The 22,260-nt window shown below is 44.8% G+C and overlaps 1 protein-coding gene across 1 annotated transcript in view; it reads left to right on the top strand.

The window, feature by feature from the left end:
- LOC119431023 (egalitarian protein homolog) overlaps positions 1–22,260 on the top strand; it is a 327,683-nt gene that overhangs the window by 267,868 nt on the left and 37,555 nt on the right. Inside the window, exon 8 of the mRNA XM_037698491.2 lies at positions 391–719. Within this exon, the coding sequence (XP_037554419.1) occupies positions 391–719 (329 nt within the window). The remainder of the gene's footprint in view (positions 1–390; positions 720–22,260) is intronic.

Here is a 22,260-nt window from a genome sequence, read left to right as displayed (position 1 = left end):
ATATGATGTTTATGCCACTGCCAGCTTACTTATACCAGCTGATATGGATACAACTAGTTACCGCAATAAAGCGCACATTGCCACAAAATGTGGCAATGCCGCACAACTCGCGAGAGTTTGTTATTGGGCTAGTTGGTATTTACTACGTCCAAACCAACGAGGCGCTCTCCCTGCACTGTGTTTTTTTTTTTTTCCTAACCCAGCAGCATAGCATCTCGTAACATAGCCAGGTCATGCCTGATTAGCATGACTTTTCATATCATGCAGCAGTGTAGCCCATGAGTGAATATGAACATTGTGTGTTTGCAGTAGCCATTCCACGAACTCTTCATCACTCTTTCGATTCTAAGAAGCAGTGCAGGCGAGGCATGAAACATAAGGCATGTCCAGGTGAAGAGCCTGTACCGGCGGGACCAGAAGTTCTGGAGCCGACGACCCCTGAGCGAGGACATGGTGTTCCATGCGGCCTTTGATGTGTTCTGCCTGCTTCCCGGGGTGTACGGAGCCCTGCGGGGAGCCCTGCGACCCGAGTCGGAGCCCCTCCTGTGGGCCCTCTGCGAGGAGCAGGCCTTGGCACACATCAGCCCCGACGAGGTAAAGCAGCGCAAGAAGCAGCGCAAGCTAGACCACGAGGTGGACGACCTGCGCCGGCGCTTGGATGCTGCCCGGCATACGCAGCGCCAGGTGGTGCTGAGCAACCGTGAGATACGCCTGCTCAGGTGAGTTGAGAGCAAATCATTGGCGCTGTACTATATACTCGTGGAACGGAATTTTAATCTAGAACACCCGTTATTTGAAAGTGGGTGTGACACCATCACGCATCTGGTCACTAAAGGTAGCATCAACTGTGATTTAGGTATAAGAGCCACAACTTCTGCAGTCGCGCAAGCAAAAGTATGCATATTGTAGTTGGGCCTAAATTGACCTACTTCATTCCGTGAGTATAGTATGTACATGTCCCAAGATTACGGTGCCAATGTAATGACGATCCCTCAAAATTATGGACACATTTGTGAACTTGCACAAAATGCCTCATGCTCTGTAGTGGAACATCATGGAGAAATGTATGCTATGTGACCTCGCAAAAATGCACTCTGCTATCTGTCAAAAGTTATTTCTGAGCATACCGTAAAATTCCAAGCAAGTGCCCCCCTCAAGCAAGTCGAAATTACAGGCAAAGTTAGGGGGGCACCTAAATTCAAGATGGCAACGACAAAGTTTTCCCGCCAAAAAAAAGCGCAGTGGGAATGGCAATATATTTTTATTGAACATGAACTTTATTAAGCCAAAGATTTGTTAGTGGTGTTTATCACTCTCAAAACCACCGAAAGAACTACAGAAAGAGCGCATCCAGGCTGCACCGACGCGTCGCCACGACCGGCGAAACGAACATTGGTTATGCAGCTTCTATTCCAGGCAAAATTATGTCTGCTAGAGTAAAGTGACGCGTAATGTTCGCTTTAATAAAAACCATGTCCAAGGTGAAATGTTTAGCACTAATGAGAGTTCTAATACAAGTCAAGCTCAACTGTAGTGCATGGCTACCGATGGTGGACAGCGAACCGCGGCTTGGCCGTGCTCGCATCGCAGTTGGTGGCGCTGCAAATATGAGCATGTTTTCTTCATCGTGTGAAATTATTGCAAGGAGAGGGTAAAGCGGCAACGACGGTAACAAAACATTGCTGCTTGGGAGCGTCGGTGGTTCGTTCTAAAGCGCCGTCTGCTAGATTCGAAGTGAACTGGAAAAGGCCTAGCGACGATATCGGTGGCGAGTGATTAGCAGCGGTGAAGCTGCCGGGGACGCCAGAGCGTAGCCGTGACCACTCCTCTGTCACCGAGTGGTCACGTCGCTGTGCCGCAGGGAAATCCTCTGTGCCATGTGAGAGGCAGATCCCGTCGTCGGCCGGCGGTCCGTGAACTACAGACTGCCAGCCGCAGTTCACCCTGATGCGCACGTGCACGCACTGGGGCACCCGGGTGGGGCCATGATTCGATGAAATGGCTCATCGGGGCACCCCGATGCGCACTAGTGCGATTTGCCGAATTTGCCATTTTTTTTTCATGGACTGGACGTGGCAGGCCAGTGTTGGGGGGGAGGGGGCTCTTCCACGGGTGGGGGCACTTGCTCTGAATTTTACTGTATTGTGCACCTGCAGAAATCTGTTGTGGCTGCTTCATGAGTGGATCCTTGTCATTCATTGCAGTTCACTGTGGAATGAGCTGTTTCGGCTCGTTGTTGATTCACGATCGTCTAGCATAGTGCATAAAACATAACTTGTTAAAGGGAAAAACTTGCCTTTGTTTCGAGTTGTTGAGAAATTCGACTTCGCCCTGCCATCTGCTAGCCGCCTGGTTAGCTCAGATGGTAGAGCGGCTTCCCCGGAAAGGCGGTGGTCCCGGGTTCGAGTCCCGGACCAGGACGAATTTTTCTTCAACTGCGAGGCTTTCTTTCGAGGAACCCTTATGGGTTTCCTTTGTAGCAATTGCTACATTTGGGTGGATGTCTCATTTTCCCTTTAATTACTTCTCTCCACCTAGCGGGTTTCCGCTGAACTATTACGTCAAAACATAACTTGCATAGCACCGACTTTTAAAGCATAGGCTAGAGTGTACCAAATAATTGACAGAAATCGCCGAGATAGATTTCCTGCTTAAATGCCATGACTATAAAACGCTTCAGAAGAACCTGTGTACTGTTAGTTGTGTTAGTTGTTTCCAACCTGTGAACTGTTAGGATGGAAATTTAGGCATGTTGCTTTTGCATTTTAGGTAAAAGGCACAAAACGATGACACACAGAGGAACTGAAACCCGTCACTTGTCAGGTGGACGCGGTCTATGAAATACCTTTGTCGTGTGGTAAAAAATGCATTGGCCAAATAGAGCAATGCTTATGTCAAAAGAGCAGTAAATGGGGCTAGCATTTTGATTTTTTTAAACTTAAGGGGACTGACAACCAATTTTTATGGTACCCGTTTTTTAGCGCAAAAGCTTCTTCTACCAACCTGACTGTCCAAGCGTACAGTGGTAACACGAAATACATTGTGGAATATTTTTTATAGGAATTTTCCGATCTGCATTGAGAATGTAGTCGTGCTCAAAAAACATGCTGGAAACAGTGATAGGTGAGCACAATACCGATTATACACCAGCATTGGTGGCGAGAAGACAAGTGTGGCCCTAGCTATAGGAAAGTAATATTTTGTTTATCAGTTCCTGCGGTTTTCTGAAGGGTCCCAGTCACCTCTAAGTGACAGAAACCAATCTCGGAGACCATGCATGCACCAGGCATTATTTATATTGCTCTGCTGGCACCCACATGGCATCGCACAGAGTACCAACTTTTTCACAAAGGCAGCACCACTTGTTAGCATGCACTTTTCTTTTACTTCATAATACCTATAGAAAAAAACACAAGCACCTAATAATATAAGAGCTGCAATTTCAAACGAGTATGAGGTACAGCCAACTCACGTGCTGTAATCTCACGTACTAGATCTCAAGTACAAAGGCTTCACTGCCAGTTCTTGCCACTTACCGTTTTTTGCCGACTTTCTGTGACAGTTTATAATTTCTACTTAAATCACGAACAGCATGCTCGATTCTATCGCTATAAATCACAGTCATTTCCACCAACATCTCGCAACACGTTTTGGGCGATTGTCAGTCCCGAGCCCCTCGCCAGTTCTGGCCATTTTGAGCTGACAAGTGCGCGCCAACGATCGTGTCTGCTAAGTCTGCACATTGCTGTGTGCAGCGGGAAGAGCTTGAATTTCAAACCGAACACCGTTTGCCCTCCGAGACGGGGGGATGACGTACGTGTATATGCTGGGACATCGCTCGTATTGACACGTGACACTTTGAGAATTATTCGAGGCAACATTTGTGTAAACTGTTGCTTCAATACACGAATAAAAGTTTAGAGAAATAATAAAACGCATAAGCCGAATGTCTGCGTGTTTTTGTTTTCACACCAAGAGAGATGTACTTCTGTTTTGTCTGCTTGTTCCCACATCGTGCAGTCACGCGCGCTGACAACGAAACTGTGTCATTTTCTACCATGTTCCAGCGCGCGATCATGCTTTGTGATCTGCTTGCGTCTGCCTCAGTTTTCATGCAACACTGACTTATACCGCTGTTCACGTGTGCAGGGTGCTCTCGTGCACAGCGCGCAAAATCGTGCACTGCACAATACAAGACAAACACAACAGTTGCGCGCTCGAGGCTGTCACCGGAAGTGTACCGCACAGCAAGAAAGCGAGAATAAAAAACAGAGGAGGCTGGGCTCGTGACGTACCTATGTGTCACGCCATTGTTCGGTTCTGGCATTGCAGAACACAGCGAAGGAATTTCACTTGTGCAGGCTAGACGGGGCAAGTTGATAGAGTGTCCTTGTGGGCGATGACGCTCGCCTCCTGAAATCATGGCTTGAACCACTAATGAACCACTAATGAATCAATTTGAAAAATTCTTGCGGTAGAACGCTCCCTAGAGGGCACGTAAAAACTTTGTGGCCTGGTGAAGGGGCCCTTTGTGGGTCGGACACAGACAAGGGACGGGTCATTGTTATGTTTGGCAGCAAATCCCTGCAGCTTGGCCCAGAATGAATTCATCGGCCGAGTCATTTGCTGCAGTTGCTCTTGGACAAGATCTGTGTTGCAGTCCTTGAGCTGGGTTGGTTGCTGCTTTTGGGTGGCTCCAACTCCGCCAGAAAACAGCTTCTGCTGCAGCCTTTTCGGTTACCCTAATGTGCTACATCGATGATATTAAATCTAAGCTGAGCATTGAAGCTACCCTATCATTCTACACATACGTGAGCCAATTAGCCCAGCAACATAGTGTATTAAAGGCCAACTGTGTAGAAATGTTGAGCGAGTGATACTGGGTGCCTAGGCGCAACCGAGAGATCTGGAGTCGGCCTGGGACGGGTTCTGGGACTTTCGCCATATCTACTTCACTACCTCTCGCCACAAGGTGCATGCATCGTCTGCTTAGGTGCAGTGTAAATGAGTTAGTTTACCAGCCCTGCAGCTTTGCCAAGATTACATCAATAGTTATATTTATTTATTTATTTATTATTATTTTTTTTACAGGCGAACCCACTTATAAAGATACGGGTTCTAACAATATATCGGCTATAACAATGAGAAGCTGCTGCACCATCAACTTTTTTATGTTTTCTATAGTGAAATACAGTAAAAGCTCGATGTTACGATCACGGCTAATACGAATTTCCGGATGATACGAATTTTTCTGTGGTCCCGGCCGAGCCCCAATACTTTGCAACGTGCTAGAGAACAGTTGTTACGAATCGATTTTCGGCCTGCATCGGTTGATACGAATAAACGCCACCCCACTGACGGCCGCGAAAGAGAACAGCGCGCAGTCACGCGCTTTCTCCCGTCATCTTTTGGTGCGGAGGCGCGGACGCGGCGCCGGACAGCGCGGACTCCGCGACTGGGCGCGAAGAGTTTGAAGCAGTGGCGCTTTTGTACTTTTCCTCCTTTTCGGCGGCCGCGCATCGGACGGAGTGGCTGCTGTGCTTCGGGCCGCGTTCTTTGTGTTTGCGCCATTTTACCTACTCACAGCGAGCTATGTCTACCGAGATAGGATTGTCTACCGAGATAGAAGGACATTAGAGACTTTTTCTTCAAGAAATAAATGCTTTTTACGTACATGTGCCCGAGTGAGTTCACCTCTGACTCATTAATTTAGCTACAGTCGAATCTTGTTAATTCGAACACGCTTATTTCGAACATACCGCGCACCGACAATGCTCTTAGCAGCGCGCCAAATCACGCGGCGGTGCCTCCGACCGGCATTGCTCCGACACCGCCATAGAGCAAAAGCTCAGGAGAGACCCCTCAATGCCGCGCGCGAAGGAACGGAGAAAAAAAAAGAACCCGCGGCGAAAATTTCCCCCTCTCTCAAATTGCAAGGTCGCCGTTTCTGCATCGCGCCGGAACAAGCATGCACGTGCCGACTGGAGTGTTCTAGACAACCGTATTCTTGCGCACACTAGTGCCGACGTCTCAGCCACGCGGATAAAATGGCAGTAAACCCTTCTCCTCTATTTTCTAGTCACATGTTGACCTTGCACACTGCGGCAGCAGCGCAGAGGGAAGCAGCGGCAGAGGCGCAGTCGGGCCAATGAAACGGCTCATGCCCGCAAACGCTCGCTTCCCGATAACGGCAGAAAACGAAACTTCAGGGAGCGGCTAAAATAAGCTGGCGCCAGCATGGCGGCGGGCGCGCACGGAGTCGAAGGTGAGAGAGCTACGAGGGAGTTGAGAGGGAGGGCGAGGGGAGCCAACGAAGCGGCGGAGTTGACGCAGCCAAATCCGCTTCCCTGCCGCCCTCCTCCCTCACCTTCGACGGTCTCCGCGCGCACCCGTGTGCCGGTGCCGCCCGCTCCCTGAAGCTTCGTTTTCTGCTGTTATCGGGCAGCGACCGTTAGCCGGCGTGGGCAGTTTCGTGGCCCGCGCTTGCTATGCGCTTGCGCGCCGCGATATTTCACGACTCACACCGTTCGTGCATCGTGATATGGTGCACGAATACTTCAAAAATACGTCCTTTTAATTCGAACAAATTTTCGGGCCCCTTCGAATTCGAATTATCGAGATTCGACTGTAGTTTTTTATTGTGTTTCGATGATACGAATTTCGACTAATACGAATATTTTTCGTGACCCCGTGAGATTCGTATCATCGAGCTTTCACTAGCCCACTTACTACAATGCCCCCCTGCCACATTATCGGTTATAACGACGAAATCTGGCTACTGGGTGTCCGTGCGGAGAGGAAATGGAATTCAAAATCCTTGAAAAGAAAAAAAAAGAAATTCGAGCCACTGCATGCCGCCGCGCACTGTTTTCCAGCCATCCCCGCATCGCCAGTCTCGCGCGCCTCTCTCCCATTGGCCGTCCACCCCTCCGAACACGTATGAGCTACGCCCCTAGCTCTACGCCACGCCACCCTTCGAAACACGAATCGACCGCGCCAACTGCGTTGATAGTGCTGATAGCACTGGGCTGGCGGAGCTCCACAAGTGTGTGTGAATGTGCAATGCAATAGAACCAAAACGGCGTAAGCGTCCATCGAAACGAAGCGACGGAGTTCGCATCGCCATAGTCATCAGTGAAAATCGTACTGGAATGACAGCAACACCAAAGCGCTTCGTGCCTATGAAGCCTTTATTCTTGCGCATAGCACCGCATTGGCCGCGTGCCTTCATGACTGCATAGTTGCCATCCATGGTCGCATCGATAGGCCTCTTGCGCTGAAGTTTGAGGTATAGTAGCGGCGCCTGGTGACGGCAAGAAACGTTGGCTGGGTAGTACCAGGTTGGGTAGTAGTGAGCCCTGGCTGGGGCGAAGCACGTTTCTAGCCTGAATTTTACGTCGATTCACATTTTTTTCTGCCCTGTTGCGAGTGCAAAAAGGCTCGTCGCTTGTCACAGATCACGCTGCGAGCTGGTCGTAGCTTAGTTTTATGAAAACAGACGCTCCAAATGCCGTGGGATGTAATGCTGGAAGCCGACCGAAAGACCTAGCTCAGCCTTGAAAAAGCGTCACTGTCGCTGCTGCGTCGTGGGCTGCCACGAGCAAGGCCTGAATCCCAACATCAGATTCTACAGTTTTCCTTCAAGGCCTCATGCAGCGAAGCGTCGAGCACGCTGGATAACTTCACTACCCCACTACGAGCAGCACAGGTTTGAGAGCTAAATGTGCTCATCTTTGACCTCAAGCCAGCACGTTGAGGCCGCAACTACAGCGCAGACATAACTACTTGTTTAGTGGCATGCAGTGAACAAAAATTGCAGGAAGCCTGCCATTTCGCGGCATGCTGAAAGTCCGCTGCTGGCCCGGCGCGTACCGTCGCGCACTCGAGCAGTTCGTACACATGATGTATGCTTATCTTTGCTGTGAATTCATTTATTGGAAGTATTTCCTCATGTTTCTGTGCCTGAATCTAGCAGCGTGCAAACCTTACTTTACCTTAAAGCGGTAGTGCGAGGGCATTGCGTGGAATGCGATCATCCGTGCACGCAGCCCAACATACAATAACAAAAAAGAAAGCTTCGTAATATATATTCTCGCCCGTGCATGGTGGCAAATGGCGATAAAGTAGCTATGCTGGCCCTTTAGGAATTGAAAGGCGCCAAGGTAACAACCCGATAGAGCGCGCATTGTTGGTAGGAATGTAGCTTACTTTAGGCAATTTACTCTCGCTGACGCCTTATCGAATGCGAAGCAAAAAAATTTCCTATGGTAACTCGGAAGCAAACATTTTATTTTTGACACACTGTTTATGCAAACAACCCATTTTTGAAGAGTGGCTCACAATCCCTTTAAAACAAACCATTCTCAGTCATCGATGATGTTTTGCTATGTGCATGACACACCTGAGCTGGTGCTTTTTTTTTATGAGAAAAATAGATTGTTTAAATTGTTTACAAGCAGTTCAAACAGAATGTTGTCAGCCTTAGGTTATTCTCTGCAAAGTGACGCCCCTGAGCTTCTGCTGGGTGCTTCTTCTTTTCACAGGAAGACGCTCTCGCGCTTTGTTGAGTGCCTTCGTGTAGAAGTGCATACGGGTGACCAAAAAGAAATTTGTAACCTGGTTGGTAAGGCTGGGGCCATGCGGTGCACAGCCCAATATGATGTCATTTTTGTGCAGATAGTAGACAAGCTCTTCCTAGCTGTCACTATGCAGCTCACTGTAACTGAACCACATTGAAAAAAGTGACTTCAAGGGCGGCTATACAAATGAGAAGAGCTTCTCCGAAGGGTAAATGAGGCCCCCACTGTCGCAGAAATTGGTGAACATCGCCACCTATTCGTTGGCTTCGTCGGCGGAGGCAAGGAGCTCTTCAAAGCATTCCTTGCACACAGATTTCAGGATTGTTTTGCGTGCAACGTACCCTGTCATGTATAACACTAGCCGCGAGTCGCTCATCTTTTCAGGGTAATCATGGTCGGGGAGCATTGCGGATTCAAAAGGACAGACTGGTGGGCTAGTTAGTATGGCATTATTTACACAGGAGCGCAGAAACACACAGATGGCAAAAAAAACAGATGGGACACAGCGCTAACAACTGAATGTTTGTCATGTTAGCCGCCTGTGTCAGCTTAACTTGCAGGGTTGATATGTTTTGTGTGTCTTCCTTCTTCCTTCCTTTTGTGTGGTTATATAGATATACAGTGGAATCTCGATGATACGAATCTCACGGGGTTACGAAAAATATTCGTATTAGCCGAAATTCGTATCATTGAAACACAATTAAAACTAGCTAAATTAAAGAGTCAGAGGTGAACTCACTCAGGCACACGCATGTAAAGAGCATTTACAGTATAGACCACTTATAACGTAACCGTTTATATTGCAGAACTGGCTACAACGCGGCCTTTTCCGACTCCCGTTCACCCTCCAATAGAACTCCATGTATACGCATACCACTTAGAGTGCAGCCGCGTGAGACGAAATACCGGTTATAATCCAGCTTCTGCAGGAAAATCTCGCCAACAAGGGCGGTAGCAAGCACGCTTCTCAACGAGGTGCCCCCAATGATGGGAGAGGAGATTAACGAGGGCTATGGGAGACGTGGAGCATGAGTCCAAGGGCGATAAAATCGTCGCCGCGCCTTCACGGAGAGCGATCGCACAGCCGAGAGCAAACGCGACTTCCATCGCGCGAGAGGCCATGGGGGTATGGGAGGGAGGGAGGGAGGGAGGGAGGGAGGGAGGGAGGGGGGGCGACGCTGTGCTGCTGGCACCAAATGCGTATCTTGCACTGTGTAACTGGTATCTTGCAACGGGGCGCAAGGCTAACTGGCGACGCAATCTCCCACGCGAAAGGAGCAAAGCGGAAAGGCAGCGCGGGAGGGAGAGAGGGGGGGGCTTCTAATCTGGCAACAAATGCGTTCTTGTACTTTGCGCCTGTACCGGCTGTCGGTGTTATCGCGCGCACTGTATCTTGAAAGCGATCTCCACACAGCTCTGACCTTTGCATGCGCTGTGCTTACGCTGCTTAGTTTCCGTTGAAGCGATAGACCGCAAGAACCTTCGCTCGTTTCCCTACGCCTGCGTAGGGAAAAGCACAAAAGGAAAAGCAACAAAAGCGCCACCGCTTCAAACTCCTCGCGCCCAGTCGCGGGCTCGGCGCTGTCTGGCGCCGCGTCCGCACCTCCATACCAACAGAGACAGGGAGAAAGCGCGTGACTGCGCGCTGTTCTCTTTCGCGGCCATCAGTGGGGCGGCATTTATTCGTATCATCCGAGACGGGTCAAAAATCGATTCGTAACAACTGTTCTCTAGCACATTGCAAAGTAATGGGGCTCGGCCGGGACCACAGAAAAATTCGTATTATCCAGAAATTCGTATTAGCCGTGATCGTATCATCGAGATTCCACTGTACAGTTAAACCTGCTTATAACAAACCTCCATATAACGAATTCCTGGATATAACGAAGTTTTTCTGTTCCCCGCCGTTACTCCATAGAAGCACAGCTATTTGAGACCTGTACGTAACGAAGTGGCAGCAGGAGACCCCCTCGAAATAACGAATTTTCCCCGCCGACAACCTAGAGATTTCCCCCCAAATTTTGTCATTTTTGCGCAAGCAGCAACCGGAAGCATCTTCTCCGCCGCAACGGAACGCGAAACGGCGGCGGCGTGCTTGGCGCACTCGAATTCACGGCGCCTGCGAGGCGAGAGCAAGCGCACGTGTGCGAGCGTACGTGAGGTGGGCCTGCATCCCTCGACCCGGCGATCTTGCCGCTGCGGGCAGGACCTTTCCCCCTCCCTTCATTCAAACCTGATCCCGCCACTTGCTGCAGCTTGCCAAGCCTGCCAATCCGGCACTCTCCTTTTCCTATTCACGTTGCCGAAGGAAAAAAAAAAACTTTTTTTTTTCCAACGCGCTGACAGCGTGACTCTTTGGTTACTGCGCAAGTCTCTGCGCTTCACTTCACTAACATGACACTAGGTGAGACTATACGACGCTACGACACCGTCGTGTTACTCGCTCTTCGTTTCCGACGCCTCGCACTTGTGCGAAACGACACGCGTCCATGCATCCAGTACCTGGTGTGACATTCCAAGAATGAGTGCTTCGACGAAGAAACGCAAGATATTGACCATGTCTACAGTTCGCTTTGAAGATAAGCCTGCGCGGGCGCACACTTTTTCCACATCGCAGATCGCTTTCAAGATACGGCGGCTGCCGCCGAAGTAAACGCCTCCCTTTCTCTCTTCCCCCGCCGTGCCTAGCGTGGAACTGGGAAAAGGCGCTGCGTGCCGCTCATCACACTTCCCCATTCTAGCCACTGTATCGCAAGGTCTTCGTCCATGATCGCGTGGACAGCGGCCGCGGCTGCGGCAAACCATAGTTTCGTTTTCGCTTGCTGCAAAGCTGTTGAGGATAAAGAGCACCATCTACATCGCGATGTGCAGTGACGTGGCGACACTGGCGAAAAAAATAATCGGGATGTGCGCCCCGTAGTGAAAGCGTGTCGCAGATATAAAGACGCGCGCCACAGCCGCGCTGGGACAGAAGTCAAGAGGCCTTCGCTGCTGCGAGCGGTAATCAGTCATGAGATGATAATAATTGCAGCTTCCGCACTGCTTTTGTGCAAAACAGGATTCTGCTGATTAATTCAGTTAATAAATGTGGGTTGACATAGAAAGGATTTGCTTATTGTTTTCTTGACATTCGGTTAATTCGGACACTTTTTCGGTCCCGTGAAATCCGAATTACGAGGTTTTACTATAGTAGTGCCATTTTTGAAGGCCGACAGCCACGACTTGTTACATGCCATCAGAGCATGCAGGGAGCGGAGTTACACGAGTCAACACTATCAGCAGCTGGAAGGTGGTGGGGAGGGGCCTCCCTGTCATTTAAAAAAGTAGCTTTCTCACAGCGGCTCTGCCATCCCCCTATTTTTTTTTTTTTTTCATGCAACCCGGTTATAACAATTATCGGTTATAACAATGGAATTTTCATGGCACTTAAATATTGTTATAAGTGGGCCGACTGTATTAGTTACCTGCATCGGGGCGTAGGGCATTACACCAGGTAGGTTACAAACTTAACTAGGTACATGAACAAACTATTTCGATGCATGGAAAAAAGCATAATTTGATTTGATGTATACAATTACGATTCTTCAGCTCTTGCCATTTAAGTTTATGTTTGCTTTCTGTCATGCTAACCCCTGCAAGAAAATTCTCTGACCTTCAAACAGCAGTCCAGCCGCTTAGATATGTAGTGTGGTGCCTGGATATATTGTTCGTGGTTTATGCCTCTGTTAGAATAATAAATATTGTGGAAAAGTTTTAATCCGAGATGCCTTCTACGATCCTTCAGCTCTTGCCATTTAAGTTTATGTTTGCTTTCTGTCATGCTAAGCTGCCGGCTATAGTTACCAAGAACAAATCTAACTGCCCTATTCTGGATTTTTTCCTCATTTATTTATAAGCTCAGATGTGTGTGGGTCCCAACAAACACATCCATATTCAAGTATTGAACGTATGCTCGATGGCAAACTGTTAATCTCGAACAGTTCTTACAAAAAAGGAATAACGGAAGACGTCACCCCTACAAGAAAATTCTCTGACCTTCAAACAGCGGTCCAGCCGCTTAGATATGTAGTGTGGTGCCTGGATATATTGTTCGTGGTTTATGCCTCTGTTAGACTAATAAATATTGTGGAAAAGTTTTAATCCGAGATGCCTTCTACGATCCTTCAGCTCTTGCCATTTAAGTTGATGTTTGCTTTCTGTCATGCTAAGCTTCCGGCTATAGTTACCAAGAACAAATCTAACTGCCCTATTCTGGATTTTTTCCTCATTTATTTATAAGCTCAGATGTGTGTGGGTGCCAACAAACACATCCATATTCAAGTATTGAACGTATGCTCGATGGCAAACTGTTAATCTCGAACAGTTCTTACAAAAAAGGAATAACGGAAGACGTCACCCCTGCAAGAAAATTCTCTGACCTTCAAACAGCGGTCCAGCCGCATAGATATGTAGTGTGGTGCCTGGATATATTGTTCGTGGTTTATGCCTCTGTTAGAATAATAAATATTGTGGAAAAGTTTTAATCCGAGATGCCTTCTACGATCCTTCAGCTCTTGCCATTTAAGTTTATGTTTGCTTTCTGTCATGCTAAGCTGCCGGCTATAGTTACCAAGAACAAATCTAACTGCCCTATTCTGGATTTTTTCCTCATTTATTTATAAGCTCAGATGTGTGTGGGTCCCAACAAACACATCCATATTCAAGTATTGAACGTATGCTCGATGGCAAACTGTTAATCTCGAACAGTTCTTACAAAAAAGGAATAACGGAAGACGTCACCCCTGCAAGAAAATTCTCTGACCTTCAAACAGCGGTCCAGCCGCTTAGATATGTAGTGTGGTGCCTGGATATATTGTTCGTGGTTTATGCCTCTGTTAGAATAATAAATATTGTGGAAAAGTTTTAATCCGAGATGCCTTCTACGATCCTTCAGCTCTTGCCATTTAAGTTTATGTTTGCTTTCTGTCATGCTAAGCTGCCGGCTATAGTTACAAAGAACAAATCTAACTGCCCTATTCTGGATTTTTTCCTCATTTATTTATAAGCTCAGATGTGTGTGGGTCCCAACAAACACATCCATATTCAAGTATTGAACGTATGCTCGATGGCAAACTGTTAATCTCGAACAGTTCTTACAAAAAAGGAATAACGGAAGACGTCACCCCTGCAAGAAAATTCTCTGACCTTCAAACAGCGGTCCAGCCGCTTAGATATGTAGTGTGGTGCCTGGATATATTGTTCGTGGTTTATGCCTCTGTTAGAATAATAAATATTGTGGAAAAGTTTTAATCCGAGATGCCTTCTACGATCCTTCAGCTCTTGCCATTTAAGTTTATGTTTGCTTTCTGTCATGCTAAGCTGCCGGCTATAGTTACCAAGAACAAATCTAACTGCCCTATTCTGGATTTTTTCCTCATTTATTTATAAGCTCAGATGTGTGTGGGTCCCAACAAACACATCCATATTCAAGTATTGAACGTATGCTCGATGGCAAACTGTTAATCTCGAACAGTTCTTACAAAAAAGGAATAACGGAAGACGTCACCCCTGCAAGAAAATTCTCTGACCTTCAAACAGCGGTCCAGCCGCTTAGATATGTAGTGTGGTGCCTGGATATATTGTTCGTGGTTTATGCCTCTGTTAGAATAATAAATATTGTGGAAAAGTTTTAATCCGAGATGCCTTCTACGATCCTTCAGCTCTTGCCATTTAAGTTTATGTTTGCTTTCTGTCATGCTAAGCTGCCGGCTATAGTTACCAAGAACAAATCTAACTGCCCTATTCTGGATTTTTTCCTCATTTATTTATAAGCTCAGATGTGTGTGGGTCCCAACAAACACATCCATATTCAAGTATTGAACGTATGCTCGATGGCAAACTGTTAATCTCGAACAGTTCTTACAAAAAAGGAATAACGGAAGACGTCACCCCTGCAAGAAAATTCTCTGACCTTCAAACAGCGGTCCAGCCGCTTAGATATGTAGTGTGGTGCCTGGATATATTGTTCGTGGTTTATGCCTCTGTTAGAATAATAAATATTGTGGAAAAGTTTTAATCCGAGATGCCTTCTACGATCCTTCAGCTCTTGCCATTTAAGTTTATGTTTGCTTTCTGTCATGCTAAGCTGCCGGCTATAGTTACCAAGAACAAATCTAACTGACCTATTCTGGATTTTTCCTCATTTATTTATAAGCTCAGATGTGTGTGGGTCCCAACAAACACATCCATATTCAAGTATTGAACGTATGCTCGATGGCAAACTGTTAATCTCGAACAGTTCTTACAAAAAAGGAATAACGGAAGACGTCACCCCTGCAAGAAAATTCTCTGACCTTCAAACAGCGGTCCAGCCGCTTAGATATGTAGTGTGGTGCCTGGATATATTGTTCGTGGTTTATGCCTCTGTTAGAATAATAAATATTGTGGAAAAGTTTTAATCCGAGATGCCTTCTACGATCCTTCAGCTCTTGCCATTTAAGTTTATGTTTGCTTTCTGTCATGCTAAGCTGCCGGCTATAGTTACCAAGAACAAATCTAACTGCCCTATTCTGGATTTTTTCCTCATTTATTTATAAGCTCAGATGTGTGTGGGTCCCAACAAACACATCCATATTCAAGTATTGAATGTATGCTCGATGGCAAACTGTTAATCTCGAACAGTTCTTACAAAAAAGGAATAACGGAAGACGTCACTCCTGCAAGAAAATTCTCTGACCTTCAAACAGCGGTCCAGCCGCTTAGATATGTAGTGTGGTGCCTGGATATATTGTTCGTGGTTTATGCCTCTGTTAGAATAATAAATATTGTGGAAAAGTTTTAATCCGAGATGCCTTCTACGATCCTTCAGCTCTTGCCATTTAAGTTTATGTTTGCTTTCTGTCATGCTAAGCTGCCGGCTATAGTTACCAAGAACAAATCTAACTGCCCTATTCTGGATTTTTTCCTCATTATTTATAAGCTCAGATGTGTGTGGGTCCCAACAAACACATCCATATTCAAGTATTGAACGTATGCTCGATGGCAAACTGTTAATCTCGAACAGTTCTTACAAAAAAGGAATAACGGAAGACGTCACCCCTGCAAGAAAATTCTCTGACCTTCAAACAGCGGTCCAGCCGCTTAGATATGTAGTGTGGTGCCTGGATATATTGTTCGTGGTTTATGCCTCTGTTAGAATAATAAATATTGTGGAAAAGTTTTAATCCGAGATGCCTTCTACGATCCTTCAGCTCTTGCCATTTAAGTTTATGTTTGCTTTCTGTCATGCTAAGCTGCCGGCTATAGTTACCAAGAACAAATCTAACTGCCCTATTCTGGATTTTTTCCTCATTTATTTATAAGCTCAGATGTGTGTGGGTCCCAACAAACACATCCATATTCAAGTATTGAACGTATGCTCGATGGCAAACTGTTAATCTCGAACAGTTCTTACAAAAAAGGAATAACGGAAGACGTCACCCCTGCAAGAAAATTCTCTGACCTTCAAACAGCGGTCCAGCCGCTTAGATATGTAGTGTGGTGCCTGGATATATTGTTCGTGGTTTATGCCTCTGTTAGAATAATAAATATTGTGGAAAAGTTTTAATCCGAGATGCCTTCTACGATCCTTCAGCTCTTGCCATTTAAGTTTATGTTTGCTTTCTGTCATGCTAAGCTGCCGGCTATAGTTACCAAGAACAAATCTAACTGCCCTATTCTGGATTTTTTCCTCATTATTTATAAGCTCAGATGTGTGTGGGTCCCAACAAACACATCCATATTCAAGTATTGAACGTATGCTCGATGGCAAACTGTTAATCTCGAACAGTTCTTACAAAAAAGGAATAACGGAAGACGTCACCCCTGCAAGAAAATTCTCTGACCTTCAAACAGCGGTCCAGCCGCTTAGATATGTAGTGTGGTGCCTGGATATATTGTTCGTGGTTTATGCCTCTGTTAGAATAATAAATATTGTGGAAAAGTTTTAATCCGAGATGCCTTCTACGATCCTTCAGCTCTTGCCATTTAAGTTTATGTTTGCTTTCTGTCATGCTAAGCTGCCGGCTATAGTTACCAAGAACAAATCTAACTGCCCTATTCTGGATTTTTTCCTCATTTATTTATAAGCTCAGATGTGTGTGGGTCCCAACAAACACATCCATATTCAAGTATTGAACGTATGCTCGATGGCAAACTGTTAATCTCGAACAGTTCTTACAAAAAAGGAATAACGGAAGACGTCACCCCTGCAAGAAAATTCTCTGACCTTCAAACAGCGGTCCAGCCGCTTAGATATGTAGTGTGGTGCCTGGATATATTGTTCGTGGTTTATGCCTCTGTTAGAATAATAAATATTGTGGAAAAGTTTTAATCCGAGATGCCTTCTACGATCCTTCAGCTCTTGCCATTTAAGTTTATGTTTGCTTTCTGTCATGCTAAGCTGCCGGCTATAGTTACCAAGAACAAATCTAACTGCCCTATTCTGGATTTTTCCTCATTTATTTATAAGCTCAGATGTGTGTGGGTCCCAACAAACACATCCATATTCAAGTATTGAACGTATGCTCGATGGCAAACTGTTAATCTCGAACAGTTCTTACAAAAAAGGAATAACGGAAGACGTCACCCCTGCAAGAAAATTCTCTGACCTTCAAACAGCGGTCCAGCCGCATAGATATGTAGTGTGGTGCCTGGATATATTGTTCGTGGTTTATTCCTCTGTTAGAATAATAAATATTGTGGAAAAGTTTTAATCCGAGATGCCTTCTACGATCCTTCTGCTCTTGCCATTTAAGTTTATGTTTGCTTTCTGTCATGCTAAGCTGCCGGCTATAGTTACCAAGAACAAATCTAACTGCCCTATTCTGGATTTTTTCCTCATTTATTTATAAGCTCAGATGTGTGTGGGTCCCAACAAACACATCCATATTCAAGTATTGAACGTATGCTCGATGGCAAACTGTTAATCTCGAACAGTTCTTACAAAAAAGGAATAACGGAAGACGTCACCCCTGCAAGAAAATTCTCTGACCTTCAAACAGCGGTCCAGCCGCTTAGATATGTAGTGTGGTGCCTGGATATATTGTTCGTGGTTTATGCCTCTGTTAGAATAATAAATATTGTGGAAAAGTTTTAATCCGAGATGCCTTCTACGATCCTTCTGCTCTTGCCATTTAAGTTTATGTTTGCTTTCTGTCATGCTAAGCTGCCGGCTATAGTTACCAAGAACAAATCTAACTGCCCTATTCTGGATTTTTTCCTCATTTATTTATAAGCTCAGATGTGTGTGGGTCCCAACAAACACATCCATATTCAAGTATTGAACGTATGCTCGATGGCAAACTGTTAATCTCGAACAGTTCTTACAAAAAAGGAATAACGGAAGACGTCACCCCTGCAAGAAAATTCTCTGACCTTCAAACAGCAGTCCAGCCGCTTAGATATGTAGTGTGGTGCCTGGATATATTGTTCGTGGTTTATGCCTCTGTTAGAATAATAAATATTGTGGAAAAGTTTTAATCCGAGATGCCTTCTACGATCCTTCTGCTCTTGCCATTTAAGTTTATGTTTGCTTTCTGTCATGCTAAGCTGCCGGCTATAGTTACCAAGAACAAATCTAACTGCCCTATTCTGGATTTTTTCCTCATTTATTTATAAGCTCAGATGTGTGTGGGTCCCAACAAACACATCCATATTCAAGTATTGAACGTATGCTCGATGGCAAACTGTTAATCTCGAACAGTTCTTACAAAAAAGGAATAACGGAAGACGTCACCCCTGCAAGAAAATTCTCTGACCTTCAAACAGCAGTCCAGCCGCTTAGATATGTAGTGTGGTGCCTGGATATATTGTTCGTGGTTTATGCCTCTGTTAGAATAATAAATATTGTGGAAAAGTTTTAATCCGAGATGCCTTCTACGATCCTTCTGCTCTTGCCATTTAAGTTTATGTTTGCTTTCTGTCATGCTAAGCTGCCGGCTATAGTTACCAAGAACAAATCTAACTGCCCTATTCTGGATTTTTTCCTCATTTATTTATAAGCTCAGATGTGTGTGGGTCCCAACAAACACATCCATATTCAAGTATTGAACGTATGCTCGATGGCAAACTGTTAATCTCGAACAGTTCTTACAAAAAAGGAATAACGGAAGACGTCACCCCTGCAAGAAAATTCTCTGACCTTCAAACAGCAGTCCAGCCGCTTAGATATGTAGTGTGGTGCCATGATATATTGTTCGTGGTTTATGCCTCTGTTAGAATAATAAATATTGTGGAAAAGTTTTAATCCGAGATGCCTTCTACGATCCTTCAGCTCTTGCCATTTAAGTTTATGTTTGCTTTCTGTCATGCTAAGCTGCCGGCTATAGTTACCAAGAACAAATCTAACTGCCCTATTCTGGATTTTTTCCTCATTTATTTATAAGCTCAGATGTGTGTGGGTCCCAACAAACACATCCATATTCAAGTATTGAACGTATGCTCGATGGCAAACTGTTAATCTCGAACAGTTCTTACAAAAAAGGAATAACGGAAGACGTCACCCCTGCAAGAAAATTCTCTGACCTTCAAACAGCAGTCCAGCCGCTTAGATATGTAGTGTGGTGCCTGGATATATTGTTCGTGGTTTATGCCTCTGTTAGAATAATAAATATTGTGGAAAAGTTTTAATCCGAGATGCCTTCTACGATCCTTCTGCTCTTGCCATTTAAGTTTATGTTTGCTTTCTGTCATGCTAAGCTGCCGGCTATAGTTACCAAGAACAAATCTAACTGCCCTATTCTGGATTTTTTCCTCATTTATTTATAAGCTCAGATGTGTGTGGGTCCCAACAAACACATCCATATTCAAGTATTGAACGTATGCTCGATGGCAAACTGTTAATCTCGAACAGTTCTTACAAAAAAGGAATAACGGAAGACGTCACCCCTGCAAGAAAATTCTCTGACCTTCAAACAGCGGTCCAGCCGCTTAGATATGTAGTGTGGTGCCTGGATATATTGTTCGTGGTTTATGCCTCTGTTAGAATAATAAATATTGTGGAAAAGTTTTAATCCGAGATGCCTTCTACGATCCTTCTGCTCTTGCCATTTAAGTTTATGTTTGCTTTCTGTCATGCTAAGCTGCCGGCTATAGTTACCAAGAACAAATCTAACTGCCCTATTCTGGATTTTTTCCTCATTTATTTATAAGCTCAGATGTGTGTGGGTCCCAACAAACACATCCATATTCAAGTATTGAACGTATGCTCGATGGCAAACTGTTAATCTCGAACAGTTCTTACAAAAAAGGAATAACGGAAGACGTCACCCCTGCAAGAAAATTCTCTGACCTTCAAACAGCGGTCCAGCCGCTTAGATATGTAGTGTGGTGCCTGGATATATTGTTCGTGGTTTATGCCTCTGTTAGAATAATAAATATTGTGGAAAAGTTTTAATCCGAGATGCCTTCTACGATCCTTCTGCTCTTGCCATTTAAGTTTATGTTTGCTTTCTGTCATGCTAAGCTGCCGGCTATAGTTACCAAGAACAAATCTAACTGCCCTATTCTGGATTTTTTCCTTATTTATTTATAAGCTCAGATGTGTGTGGGTCCCAACAAACACATCCATATTCAAGTATTGAACGTATGCTCGATGGCAAACTGTTAATCTCGAACAGTTCTTACAAAAAAGGAATAACGGAAGACGTCACCCCTGCAAGAAAATTCTCTGACCTTCAAACAGCGGTCCAGCCGCTTAGATATGTAGTGTGGTGCCTGGATATATTGTTCGTGGTTTATGCCTCTGTTAGAATAATAAATATTGTGGAAAAGTTTTAATCCGAGATGCCTTCTACGATCCTTCAGCTCTTGCCATTTAAGTTTATGTTTGCTTTCTGTCATGCTAAGCTGCCGGCTATAGTTACCAAGAACAAATCTAACTGCCCTATTCTGGATTTTTTCCTCATTTATTTATAAGCTCAGATGTGTGTGGGTCCCAACAAACACATCCATATTCAAGTATTGAACGTATGCTCGATGGCAAACTGTTAATCTCGAACAGTTCTTACAAAAAAGGAATAACGGAAGACGTCACCCCTGCAAGAAAATTCTCTGACCTTCAAACAGCAGTCCAGCCGCTTAGATATGTAGTGTGGTGCCTAGATATATTGTTCGTGGTTTATGCCTCTGTTAGAATAATAAATATTGTGGAAAAGTTTTAATCCGAGATGCCTTCTACGATCCTTCAGCTCTTGCCATTTAAGTTTATGTTTGCTTTCTGTCATGCTAAGCTGCCGGCTATAGTTACCAAGAACAAATCTAACTGCCCTATTCTGGATTTTTTCCTCATTTATTTATAAGCTCAGATGTGTGTGGGTCCCAACAAACACATCCATATTCAAGTTTTGAACGTATGCTCGATGGCAAACTGTTAATCTCGAACAGTTCTTACAAAAAAGGAATAACGGAAGACGTCACCCCTGCAAGAAAATTCTCTGACCTTCAAACAGCGGTCCAGCCGCTTAGATATGTAGTGTGGTGCCTGGATATATTGTTCGTGGTTTATGCCTCTGTTAGAATAATAAATATTGTGGAAAAGTTTTAATCCGAGATGCCTTCTACGATCCTTCAGCTCTTGCCATTTAAGTTTATGTTTGCTTTCTGTCATGCTAAGCTGCCGGCTATAGTTACCAAGAACAAATCTAACTGCCCTATTCTGGATTTTTTCCTCATTTATTTATAAGCTCAGATGTGTGTGGGTCCCAACAAACACATCCATATTCAAGTATTGAACGTATGCTCGATGGCAAACTGTTAATCTCGAACAGTTCTTACAAAAAAGGAATAACGGAAGACGTCACCCCTGCAAGAAAATTATCTGACCTTCAAACAGCGGTCCAGCCGCTTAGATATGTAGTGTGGTGCCTGGATATATTGTTCGTGGTTTATGCCTCTGTTAGAATAATAAATATTGTGGAAAAGTTTTAATCCGAGATGCCTTCTACGATCCTTCAGCTCTTGCCATTTAAGTTTATGTTTGCTTTCTGTCATGCTAAGCTGCCGGCTATAGTTACCAACTTACCAATTCTATACCTATACGGATGATTAGCTCATTTTCTTGTGAAGGTGACGTGAACATGCAGTCTTATTTATATTTAATGACATATGCCAACGCACACACCAGTCTGCTATAGTATTTAAGTTAGCTTGCAGGATTTGTGAATCGGAAATGACATCTACCACTCTTTAAACAACACAATCATCGGTAAACATCCTGAATGAAGACTGTATACCAATTGAAATATCATTATTGTACAACAAAAACAATAGTGGTCCTAACACTGAGCCTTGGGGAACTCCCGACGTAACTGGAGCATATTGTGAAGATATACCATCTGATATTGTAAGATATAACAGCCTGTTTCCGCAATGACAGATATTCGGCAATCCACTCTATTATTTTACCATCCAAGTTATACGCTTTTAATTTGGAGAGTAGGAGACTGTGTGCGACTACATCAAATGCTTTGCAGAAATTTAAGAAAATGCATTCTTCAACTTGTTGCTTATCAATTGCCGAGGCTAAATCATGAATAAACTTTACCAACTGTGTATTGCAAGATAAACCATGCCAGAAACCATGTTGGCTGGGGCTTAGGAGATTATGTTTGGTTAAATGGACCATAACATCACAATATATTACATGCTCCATAATTTTGCAGGT

The sequence above is a fragment of the Dermacentor silvarum genome, chromosome 10 (assembly GCF_013339745.2).
Source record: "Dermacentor silvarum isolate Dsil-2018 chromosome 10, BIME_Dsil_1.4, whole genome shotgun sequence".
Taxonomy (NCBI): Eukaryota; Metazoa; Arthropoda; class Arachnida; order Ixodida; family Ixodidae; genus Dermacentor; species Dermacentor silvarum.
The sequence above is the reverse complement of the archived record's forward strand: the minus strand, read 5'-3'. Positions and strand labels throughout refer to the sequence as shown.